Consider the following 13293-nt stretch of genomic DNA (forward strand, 5'->3'; position numbering starts at 1 on the left):
CGAGATGTGTCAGTCTGTTCGTAATTAAGTCCCAGCAGGGGGTGGAGTCTAAAGCCCCTGGGGTAGGGGCCTGCATCTGCTTCAGAACTGGTTAGCCCCAGGTAAAGCCTGCATATGCACCTGTAGATGCCCCATTGAGCTCAGGGCATCAATAAACTTGTTTGCACTCGGCAGGCTCCAAACTGGATTGTGGATTGTTTTGTAAGCCGGTGTGCTCGGTTTTGTACCCCATTTACACATGACTGACGAAGAAGTATATGGATTGAACAATTTTGCACTGCTAAAACACTGGTGTTATTCATTCATTTTAGGCAAAAAAGGTTTTGGTCTCGTAGGTAAGGGGCAGCTGCTGCCCCAAAGGATCAGCTTTAATTGCGCCTGCACTCTCAGCAGGAGCAGCTTAACAAACTCTGGGTTAGAGTTTAGGTACAAGCTCGATTTCAAGTGGCTTCTATTCTGGCTACTTCTGCAGAGCTATCCTTTGGTTTCCAGTCTTCTAAAATATATACGCATTTTTGTGGCAATAAACAATTAATGGATGATTTAATTTTTTCCCCATTTTATAATATTGTTCCGGCATCACTTAAGCATGTTTGATTCATGATCGCAGCACAGGGGTTTCCTTGAGAAACTGCAGGTTTTACTGAAGAAAGTTATACATACGTGTCCCAATTATACACCAAGGACAGCCCCCACGGTGTCCTAAAAAAAAAATCAGGCACAGCTCCTTTAAGTAAAAGTATTTGATCAAAGTTGGGACAGTTCTGTGTGCGTGCATCAATCCATAACAGGATTATGTTGACGTGAGTGGCAGCTAATAACACGTTGCTAACCGCTTACAGCGCACTGTGGACATGTGCCACAGACCGAGCTTTGTTCAGCACAATATATGGTAACTGCGCTTTGAACTGTGAACAAGAGACACACAATACTTCCTCATAACTCTCTGGCATACTCTGGCTAATGGCTTAACAGTGGAGAAGTAAAGTAGATACAGTACCCCTTACATTCAGATTGCAATTAAGCCGCAATTGGATTTATATGAGCTATAGAGATAGTAGATCCTTTATGCATCAAATAGGATCTACCATATCTGATTTATCTCTATAGCTCAAATAAATCCACGAATGAAGATGAAGATATGCACTTTAATCAGTGGGATGGACCCATTAGAAATCAACAGCAAATGTTTCCATACATTTGACCGGTAAAAAAAAAAAATGCCTTGTTCGTGTGATTTTACGGTTTGATTGTTCAGCCAAGACTGCCTTTGCTTCATCTTGCGCCAAAGAACTTTTAAAGTCATGTGAGTGTCTTGCCCAGTAGTAATTAACCCCCATCAGTGTCAAAGTGAAGGGATTAAAATAAAACCGGGAGACACAGTGTCCTGCTTTCAGAGGCAGAGAGAAGAGGGAAAAAGGAAAAAAAAGCACAAACAGACATAAACAAATGCATGTCTGAGTGGTATGAGACTGGCTCCCCCTGGTGATATATGAATATGACTTTACACTTGAGCTTGTTTAGAAAGATTGTGGGAGTCAGACGTTGTGCATTCTCCCTTTCCAGATTTTCACCCAAAAAAAAAAAAAAAAAAAGTAAAAGAGAATCAAACAAAAAGTAACAATGAACGTGAATGAGTTGTTTTGAACATTTTATTAAATTCTCAGTCACAGCGGTGCTAAACTATCGGCATGGACTGGCTTTCTTCTAGTCAAATGTTTTTAGAAAAAGCAGACTAATTCCCTGTGATTAGTGCGATGCAGGTGCCTACCGGTTGTCAAATTTAAAAAGGTTGTGTCGTTGTCATTGTGTCGTACTCCGCGATTAAACTGAAGCTCCTGCATTGTTGACTGGGTAAAGCAAGAAGCCCATGAATGTGTTGCTTGAGAATGACGTGCAAATCCTTCGTGCCGATTGGAGCTCGAGGTACACCTGGTTGCCCTTGTTTAGTGTCAAGATCACGACCTGCGAAGACAAAAACAATATTATTCATATTTTTAAGAACTGGTGTGTGTCATTGGAACGTACGGACGTATTTTGGAACGTGAGTCCGTAATAAAGTTGAAATGGACTGGAAACATGGTTTGTTTCATACCTGAGTGGCACTGTCCTGAGAGTCCTGTGGGTTTACCTCCATGATTCCAACAATTGGCTCTCCCTCCCTTATCAGCACCACCTAAAGGGAAAATACGGTATATTTACTTACATATTTTCATTTGGAGATATGTCAGAGACTCGGCCCTGTTTAAAGATGTCCACGTGTCCTAAAAGTTCTCTAAAAAGCATTCAACTGGTTTAAAATGCCGCTGCAAGGTTATTAACAGAAACTAATAGTAGAGAACCTATTACTCCTACAGTCTCTTCACTGTCCTCACCAACAACGCCGTAAGTGGTAAATGGCTCCAATGGACGAATGTGCCACTGTAAATGTGCGTGTTACCTGGTGTCTTAGCTCAGCCAACCCGTCATTTGCTGATCCGATTGTGAACGAGAACACATATACGGCATCCCTTGGTGCGGTGAAGATCCCTGAAAGAGCAAGCAATACAGTTTAGCACCATGCTTGTATGGTTTGCGTCATTTAATTCACTCCAACTAAGGTCTTTCGTTATAGGTTTTGAGTGGATGGCCCGTTGTCGTAGAAGTTACCAATCGCCAACTGAACCGGTTTGTTTTGAGTTGAGGACTTTTCTCTTCTTCTTTTGCCGTCAGTCTCTTCATTTTGACATTGTGCCAGGAAATGGTGTGCTCGAAATGTTATAATTTGGACCGGCCCTTTTACAGTCGGAGTTTTAGCTCACCTAGAAAGTCACCTGCTTTGGACTTTGATATGAGCTTGCGTTTCATGACACTCTCTTTTCACACGGAGCTGCCATGAGCACAATCCGCGCAGTAATCTTCACTTTACTGCGCAGTAATCTTCACTTTACTGTGCGGATGCCAAACTACTCCTGGTATTATTACGCCTTACAATACAGTCCCCCCTTTTATCCGCTTAGAAAATCCACATTGTTTAATTTTGAGTAATCATACTTTGTAGCCGTGTATCTTGACCAGTTTTGGAGCTATAGTGGAGAGGGGGAGAGGCTAAATGCTAACGCCGTCTGCGCTGTGTTTACGTGACTGAAGGCACGGGTGAAGACCAGACAGGTCCTAAAGAACTCGTCAAAGCTAAGGTAAGAACATATCTCAGTATGTAAAAACGGTGGCCTATTCCTTTAACAAAGTCCAGCTCTTCAGAATGTCACCAAGTTCTTTAGCATGGTTAAAATCATATTTGGAGAGAAGGCAACTGTTTGCTAAGATTAGTGGGGTGATGTAAGCTCTCTGCCCTAACAACATGGGTGTTCCTCAAGGATCAGTACTTGGGCCAGTGTTGTTTACAATGTACATCAATGGCCTCCCTGACAGCTGCCACAGTAATCCATCTGTCTGTAAAACACACAGCTCTGGCAATGCAGCAATTGACACTTGCCCTCTAAACATCTCTAAATGGCTCGATCTGTCGTAAACGTAAAGAAAACCATTGCTGCTATACTTGCATGCAATGATTTTTTTTTCCACATCCGTCTTACTGCGTCACATCTTAGTCACAAACCTTATTTCTTTGTACAAGCAGGCAGTCAAGGTATTTGAAAGAAATTGCATCACTGTGATATCATTCATCTTTTCACTTAAAAGACAGACCTGAACAGCTTTAACACAGGTCTGAAACGGTGGCTGAAGTAGAATCAGAGCTGCACACATAACGCTGTATGAAATGAGTATCGATGATGTGTATTGTGTACCTTTTTCAAGTGCATATGACATATTAGACACAATTTATAGATTCAACTTATTGGACACCGACAGGAAGTGACATAGAGGAAAACCATGAGTGAGTCTGCTACGGAACTTTACCTTTATCTATATCACTACCTGTCAGCAGCTTAAAGAGAATAGATGCAAGTTGGTCATTTTATACTCCCTACTGCCACCTCAGGTTTTATACGTAAATGCAGCTTCTATATTAAGCTCGTGCATGACGGCACTTCGGACCCGGATTAACATTTTTTTGATTGACAATGCAGGATTTTAGAGGCAGTTGTGGTGAACAGGTCTGGGCTCAATCTACACATTAGGACGTTGCTGGAATGTGTAGAGGGAGGTAAATACTTAATTTTACATTTTTAAACTCCGTATAGCCCCTTTAAAATAAAATGTCTTAATTAAAATTGCTGCTTCACTGAAATCAAATTATAATCATGCAACTGATGAACTTGCAACCGATGTTTAAATAAGTCATATTTTCCAAAGCATTAAAACCTGTCATATGCACTTTAAATATTGCACATGTGTTTTGTTAAATGTGTCTAAAAGCCTCCTGGACAAGGCTTAAGAATTAGCACTTACAGCATTTGGTTTGTCCAAGGCTAGTATTAAGTCCGTATCAAATAAATAAATAAATGATTTTTGCAAGATAGGTGTGGCTTTCAGGGTCAATGTTAATTTTCATGAAGTTATTTATGTATGTCTCATGTGGAAAACAATCTTTGCTTGAGGTAATTTGGGTTCTTACCAAGGACACTGTTGTAAGCGTTGCCGTCGTTTAGACTGACATGATCAAAGGCCATGGGCATCTTGCTGTTGAAGGGGCCAAGGCACTTCAAGCCTCCACTCATAGTGGTGAACACGCCCTCCGTCATACTGGCTTGGAACGCTATTTTTCTCTCAGCTACATGGAGTAAAGGAGGGATTAACACAGATTTACAAAGCAAAAAAAAAAAAAAAAAAAAACACCATATGGAGCTCTTTCACCTCAACTGGTTGCATTCACAGTGTGTGAACATTCAGACATGAATGTTCACACACTGATACTGAAGCGCTTGAGTAACTTTTTGTAGTAACTATAGTTCTTGGAGTAGTGTTGGAGTTTCAAGTACTTTAAGACATTTCCACCGTGAGTAAATCTTTCATCCAGTTCAAAAATATATAGTGGAGGAGAAAGTACAATTACAGTGTTAGGTGTAAGGCTAAGTATACTCTCCTCCTCTTGTCTGCTTAATATTCTGGTGTGATCTGAAACTCTGTAAAACAAAAACGGTGTAGTGTAGAACTGGTCTGAAATCCGTGGTTGACTTTGGGTTTCAATCACTGACAGACAATATAAAGATCAGTATTTGTGGATCATCCTCTCAATTATAGAGGCCCCTGCCCACATCTGAAGCAAGGCACTTCTTAAAACCTTTAGGAAATTATATTGTTACCAAGCAACATTGCACAATAATAATAATAATAATAATAAATAGCATGTACTTTACTTTTTAACTGGTTCGTGAGCATCTTCAAACTTCGGATGCCCGCATTTAAAGCCTTCATCTGTGAGGAAAGGTCGTCCTCCATATCGAACATGTCATTGGCTCCACAGCAGCAGCCGCGTTGTTCTTGGAAGGTGCAATCACAATTGAATTCCTGACACTGCATATTGCCTTCCATACCCACTGAATGTAGGAACAAACAAGGCAAAAATAATGCACCGCTGTGGAGATCTGTCGGCCCTGGGAGTACCATGCATTGCCTTAAATGATTCTACTTACATGCCTCCGCTTTCAGATCCATAATAGCACTGGACTGCTGGGCCTGCACCAAACCACAGAGAGACAGTGCCCCCAATAGGAATAGACTGTCCATTCCAATCATCTGGAAAACAGGGAACACTTTGTAAACAATGTTGCTGTGAGGCTTATTATCATCGTTTGTCTGGACACGTGAGACGCACAAGAACACTCCACCCTAACCATCGGCTAAATCGCATCTGTCTCCTCAGTCTCACACATTTATCCTGGGCCATGCATCCAGTGTACGTAAGATGGGTGAAGTGTCTTGCCCAAGGACACAACAAAATCATTCACCATGAGGGGGGCTATGCCAGTGATTGAGGCTTCATGTTTATTTCTCAGTAAACTCCCAAAGCCTGCTCATTTGTCACTGCCGTTGATCGACTTTCAGTCTTCTACATTACCTTGCAACCATCATGTTATTTGTAGCCCCCCTCAGATAGACTTAATTCTAAAAAAGAATGGTCTTTCAAAGCTTATTGTACCAAAACTGGACAAATCAAAAGAGGAATTAAACAACACAGGACTACACCAGGAGACTAAGCCAAAAATCCAATCATTCTGGTGTAAAATATGTAATTAAATGATGTATAACCAAAGACTTTGAGAGACTTTGGATATCAGCAACATTAGGCCTATACTATAGGTGCAAAAAAATGTTAACCTATGCATCCAATTATCACTTTATAACCCAATATAAGCATCTCAAGAGAAAATATCACTAAAATACAGCATAATATATATCCTACTTAGTATTGTTAATTAAATGTTTATGCATGAGCAATTCGTCACAATACATGGACTTACTGTTATTTCTGGTCACCCCTCTTCTCAAGTGCCTTGTGAAATTGCCGGTCTGTCAGTCCAGTCTGAAAGTATTATATTTGTGGCTTTGACTTTATTCTCGATATCTCCGAAAGTGCCCTCCCCTCAGTTCAGCAAACAAGCTCCACCTTCACACTCCCATACAGGCCTATCCCGTTACAAGACACACGCGTTCCCTCTGCGCACACCGCTGAGAATTTGGCTTTTATTTTCATACACAAGCGCAGCCCATTGTCCCGCTACACAGAAAAGGTCGGACATAAATGTCCCGGCGTTTGGTTGCAGTTTTCACCCAAAGACACCGATCGTATCGTACCGGGATGGCCCACATCCTGCAGATTTGCGAGGTCCTAATAGAAAGCACTGGGCAGTGAACAATGATGCAAATGTAAGATGGTGTATTTGTTATGACCACAGGGAGCTGTCAATTGTTTAGTGGCCCCAATTTGAAACAATGCGGGTCAGTTTCTCACGTAACGCCGGGAAGAGCTCAGGAAGATTCCAATGTAATGCCAACGTCAGTTCTCTCGTTTCTTAGTAAATGTTGAGGTGTTTTGTTGTTGTTGAGATTATAAAATAGATACAAGATACTTTCTTATCTACCAGGATGACCTCCATAAAAACAAAAGCGTTGAAAGTTTTCAATAAGCCATGTGAACGACCGTTAAGGGAGCAAAGTCATGTACGAAATAAGTCACTGGATGTTCCCCTTTGCCCAGGTTTTCCTGTAAGTTACTTTAATTAAAAGACCAAACAAACATGTGTCTTTCCTGGGAGCAGAGATGTCTCATCTCCAAAGGCAGCCACGATGAGATAAACATTTAAATCCAATTTTTCATTCCTCACTGCCAAATGATTTCTTTGTGTTTAGCTTGTCATTAGGAGCATGTTTTTTTTACTGGCAACAGTACAATCCAAAACACATGTATTTATTACATTATAATGTTTTTCACTTGTCAAAGTATTTTGCTTGGCACAGGTTTAAGTCATTCTCAAGAGGTCACCTCTTTTTTTGCCCCAGAAAGTATACGTTCATTTGGACATCTTCGCTTTGGTTGCGTAACAGAACTCAGAACTTTCCTGTCCTGTATGTTTAAAGGCCATCATTTAAAACCAGACCCGCACTGCTACTGAGCAGCTCAGAGTGTCTTCATTCTGGTGTCAATGATACGTAGAAATACAAGCCTGTGTCCCTTCTTATTCCCATTGCCTCAGAGAGCATGTCAGGCAAATTCATGTGCGTCAACTGCTGACCCACACAGTCCCCACTTCGAAACTGTCTTTGAGAGATTTGTTTAGGTTACAAAATATAAAAAAAATCTATGCTGAGCTGCATCTATTATGCATGATATGGCCACTTTAACATGGGTGGCAGCAGCATCTATCCCATGCTGTTCTCACTCACTGGTAAGTTGGGCGGCTACGTACGCTATTACTTTGTCATGCCATTTCTTTGGCCTGTTTCTCACCCACACTGTATTGTTAGCATTGTTCTAATGTTGCACTAGCCCTCGGTCAGCAATCCTTATCGGCTCTATCAGGTAGAACAAGTAAAACAATAGCGGGCGGTTCTCCATAAATTGGTGCAGAGCCCCTTGATGATAGGTGCATTGTCATTACAGCACACAAACCTGTGGTTCTTGGGTTACTGCCTTGGAAATGGGTTACCAGCTGTAAATGTGCTTGAGATTTAGCAAATGCAAATTGTCGGCTTGACAGCATAAAAACAAGAGACTGTTACGGTTGCCTCCTGTAGAAAATGTGCTTTTTTTAAATAATCAATTATTTAAACGGTATTGTTAATGAGCATAATCATCATAGTTCTGCATATTTTAACTGCTCATTAGCTGTGAAACACGGAGCAGTTTAACGTTGAACTCAGAAATGTAGTGATTGACAGGTGCAACCATAGTCTGTTAATGAAGAATAATTATAGCCTCCAGAAATTCCTTACTCTAAGGGATTTTCTGTTTAAACTTAACTTTAACCTAAATTTAATTCTTGAACATAGTGTTGTCATTCTGACCTACACGTCTTAACACTTACCACAACGTCATCCTCTCCTGTTGCCATTTTTACATTTCTAAATAATAGAGCTGGCTCCAAAAAACCCCCCCAAAAAAAACATGTATGTTATGGGCGAAGCCACCCTCACTTCGTCCCTTCTTACTTTAAAGTCTATGGGTGCAACCTGCCCTCTGCACAGACACCCATGACCAGTCACCCCAAATCGGCCATTGACAGTGCACATACAGTAGACTGACAAACATAAAGGGCGGCTTTTTAAGCTTTTCCACTGTCAGGAGAGTTTTTGAATTCTTAATTAATAGTAAGTGAGTTTATAACAGGTGTTCCAACAATCCTAGTCTGTATACTCCATATTTATACATAAATATAATGACAATCAATGTGAAAGTATTTGAATTACACAGGATACAGTACTCTGATAGTAATGGAATACGTTACAAAATACATTCCATAGTTAGTAAATACTGTTTCAAAGTATTCTCCTCAGCACTGGTCTTCATAGCATCAAACAGTGGCTCTTCCAGAACTTCCTTCACCTGAATGAAGGAAAGATGCCGCGTCCTGTTCAGCCCTGACTCACCAAACAGTTCTCCAGCTTTGGCCCTTTAACACCTCAGTTTGCTCCAGCTGTGCATAACCTGTGTGTTATTTTCGACAGCAGAAATATGACAAGCAGATAAGTGCAGTTGTGGAGGCAAGCTTTTACCAGCTGAGGCTCCACAGTAAGGTCAAACCATTCGTGTCGCGTGCTGACCTTGAAAAGGCCATTCATGGCAAGGCAAGTTTATTTGTGGAGCACAATTCATACACAAGGCAATTCAAAGTGCTTCACAGTTGCATAAAATTACAAGAAAGCAGATCAGATTAATCCATAAAACATCAACCAAGAAATGTATCAATTACGGTAAAAAGCAAGAGTGCAGATGAAATACTTCCAGTTGTCATATGTACAAGTGAAAAGAACTGCTTTCAGCCTGGATTTGAACATTGTTAGAGTTGAGGCTTGTCTCACATCCTCATGAAGAGGATGAGGATGTGAGGTGTTCCCAACGGTCTCCCATCCAAGTGTTAACCAGGCCCTTTCCTGCTTAGCTTCCGAGTGCTGACGGGATGTGGCAATGACAGGCAATCACAGTGGCAATGAGAGTTCATAAAGAAAAAGAAGCAAACCAACAACTGGGAGTTGCTCTGTTCATTGAACAAATTGCTTTAGGTATTAGCAAGATAGAAGTTATTAAAGAAATGTCCAACTTTCTCCAGCAAGAATCAGGCCAAAGACAAGACAGCGATGTAAGTCAACTCTACAAAGACACTCACACATCATCACAGTTGGTTGTTGTCCAAACTAATTCCTTTTCTGAATGTATTTTTAACATCCCAATTCTTCATGAGGATGAGCATGTTTCTCAACTTTCAGGGAGCAACACTGTCAGGGAAATACACCCAACAACGAGCTAGTTCACAAAGGCTTTATAGTTAAGCACAGCAAGGCCTTCAAGTGTGTGCAGAGGATTCCTGCATCAGACATTCACATACTGTATATATATATTTAAAAATAATAATAACAATACACATTTTTTTGTGTAGTACTTTTTGTTTTCTTTGCTCCACACTTTAGTGATCAATACACAGCCAACAAACAGACACAAACAGACAAAAGCAAGTGCTTTATATTGATTTACCATCTTTATTGTCATGATAACATTTTCTACAACAGTGGATTCAAAAAGCCTATATTAATCAGTGGGGTTTCTTTGGTGCATTTTGTCTTGTAGCTACTCATCTATGTGCCCGGAGTAGAGCGCTCAAGGGCCATGTGTTATTACTCTATGTGCTAGTCAGCGTAAATCAGGGAGACACTGATAACATTGTAGTGGTCATCCATCGCGCAGATAACGCAGCCGGGCTTGATTTTCACGTACACCTGGTCAGAAGCATTCAGGTACTGTGCAGAGATCAACGTCGCGCTGTCTTCATGGTCATGTGTGCTGCGGTCCTCCGAGGCAGCGATAATGACATCATTGTGATACACAAGCACACAGGACGTATCGTCCTTCGGTGTGCCAGCGTCGTGGAAAACTGTAACGGTGATCATGTAATAGCCATTGTAAGGGGCAGTGAAAACACCGATGCTGCTGTCGTAATTGTTGTTCAAGTCAAAGAAGACGACTTCATAGATTAGGGTGGCCTCAAAATCCTCGGGGCCAACACATTGTAGGTTATCGTTGTGTGCAAACAAAGCAGCGGAGAAGCCGGACTGCTTCTCTGAAAGAAGAAAACAATAGGAATGGATTAGTATTAGTGATCAGGATGGAATTTTATAATTGTAATCATAGGACTCTGATATTCAAGGGGAAACATTTTACAGGTTTATATAGTTGAATTGCGATAAGGCTTGGTAGGATTTTGTGTGGTATACCCAGATCATGATTCTAATCACTAACATGAATGATTTCCTTTTTCTTATTTCTTTTGTGAAAACGCAATGCAATAAAAAAAAAAAAAAAAAAAAAAAGGTTTTCTATCATAGACAAAGGTTCTTAAGCCATCATCAGCCCTGAATTGTGTTGGCGCTGAGGGTGTTGTGCCTCACACCTCTTTTTGAAGCAAGATGGATCTATACTCATCTATTTTCCTCCACACTACCTGGTATTGCCTCCAACCATCTTTATGCTAAAAAGGTGTCATCAACAAACTCCAGAGGACTGCTCGAGGACCTTAACCATCTCTCTATCGTTGTTGCCTTTCCGATCTTTGCTGAGGACAAAACATACAGGCCAAACATGATATTTTTCCTTACGTGTCAGGTCCTTATGATCCTGAACAGCTTGGTCATATTCATCCTTTAATATTTTCAGCATGGAGAGCTGATCGTCTCTTTTTCTGTTCACTTTCTGCATCGTCAAACAGCAGCGACAATTGTCCTGCGTCGCCTCACAGCCTGGGAACAAGAGACAGAGATTTCGAAATGATAATACAGGCAACAATGGAGAGTGGTGTTTGCTGTCTGTCCGTCTTTTGCTTTGTTTATGTTTGTTTCCCCCACAGAAAAGTAAAATGTCCTTAATTCACTTTCCTTAATATCATCCAATTCACTTTTTTTCTCCATTGTTTTTATGACAAAAATGCGCCTTTATTTCTTTGAATGTAACTAGAATAACTTCTTTATTCAGGAATCACTGTAAACATCAGCACAAAAAAATAGCTTTGTCTTCACTCCCCAAATCTGTATTTGTATTAGTAAAACTAAACCAATCATTTCACTGTTTTGGACTTGGTGAGTGTACACTATCAACAATAGTTACACTGAAATCATCTCCTTTTGCAAGCTCTAAATTAAAAACAAACCAGTGGTGACGCCTCTGCCATCAAAGACGTTGCTGAAGCTTCCTCCCCTGTCGAAAGTCCCTTGGCCTGAAGCAAATAATACTTTGAGTACAACCAGGAACAACCACACTGCAAAAAATGGGGGGGGGGGAAAGTGTAAACGGAGTACCAAAAACAACAATTACTTTTTTTTCTTCTTCTTCTCTTTTGGATGTACAGTAATAGCCTTACCTTTCATTTCTGCGGAGAGGAGTGGGCAGCTTCACTGACAGAGACGTTTGGAACTGGTGTACAGAAAGTGGTGTATAGGTATATATGACCTCCCCCAGCCCCTCCCTTATCCCGCGTCCCGTTTCCTCGATGGGATGACCCGAGAATTTAGTTTTGTTTCGTGAGCAGCTGACTGCAAATGTACACGCCCTGCAATTTTTTTTATTCATTTTTTTATGGGGGTGATCAGGTGTCACTTGTTATTGGCTCATCTGACCAAGGTTCAGAGAATTTGGCAAAGCAGTGGTACGGACGTGTTCAGGGTCAAAAGGATTATCTGCGGTATTTTTCGGCTGTCGTGTTTCTCAAACTGTCACTCCCGACCTAAACATTGTTATAAATTAAATGAGAATAGAAGAATGTGATTTGAAATATCTTAGAAATGACCTAATCGGGTTCCGAAATGTCTCATGGTTGAAGGGTTTCAAAAGCAAAACCCCGCCTTAAAAAATGTATTACATCCTGTTTCAAAAATTTACTACTTTTGAGTTTTGGGCAAAATATAAACTAAATATAGTGCAGTTAAAGATTTAATTTTCCTCCGCAATCCCCATTCTCTCAGGGTTTTTTTTAAAGACATTAACTACACGCAACTGCAGTTTAACTTGATTTGGTGCTGTATTTTATTTGAGGGCATTTTGTCATATTTTTGTTCATACATCAATAACCATTTAAATGCACAAAAAGCGACAAAAGAATAACAGAAATGTGATCAAAATGTGTGACGTAAAAGCAACAAAAACGCCACAAAAGCAATGAAAAGAAATGTCAGAACATGACAGCTCAGCAACAACGCAAGGAAAAAGATCCATTTAGATCAGTTTTGTTGGTCTTGGTTTCCAAATGAGGCATTACTTAGGCTGCAACGTTTTAGATTTGGGTAAAGCTGAACTGGAGAAAATTACATAGAATTATCCATCGGGGTTTCCCAGTTTTTTTAGTTATTAAAGGAACTGCCGAAATGAAAGCATTTGTTTCAAGCAGACGTTAAATTTCGTGATCTTTTTTTCCCCTCAATGCCATAGAAATTATTAGAAATTATTCAAAAACAATATATGTATAGTCCAAAGCACCAAGTCCAAATTTGACTCCATTCCTCAGCTTCATCTCATGTTTCCAACCTTTCTGGAATTGATAAAAGCATAGATTTGTTGCATTTGAAGCACTGAAATGTACAATATTGTGTCACACCTTTCCGGATTTGAATATTTTGTGACCTGTTTCTATCTGTTTGTGTTGATTTAAG

The 13293-nt window shown here is 40.4% G+C and overlaps 1 protein-coding gene across 1 annotated transcript; it reads right to left on the reverse strand.

Annotated features, from left to right (window-relative positions):
* Positions 1-1824: 1824 nt before the first annotated feature.
* On the reverse strand, positions 1825-6753 carry cbln18 (cerebellin 18; the record flags this gene model as incomplete). Its single annotated transcript, XM_079559297.1, has 6 exons — positions 1825-1965; positions 2096-2176; positions 2441-2529; positions 4559-4714; positions 5577-5679; positions 6739-6753. The coding sequence occupies 6 exons, from the start codon at positions 6751-6753 to the stop codon at positions 1825-1827; spliced, it is 585 nt and encodes a 194-aa protein (XP_079415423.1).
* Between the last annotated feature and the right edge of the window lie 6540 nt (positions 6754-13293).

Source organism: Gobius niger (genome assembly GCF_951799975.1).
Source record: "Gobius niger genome assembly, chromosome: 1".
NCBI lineage: Eukaryota > Metazoa > Chordata > Actinopteri > Gobiiformes > Gobiidae > Gobius > Gobius niger.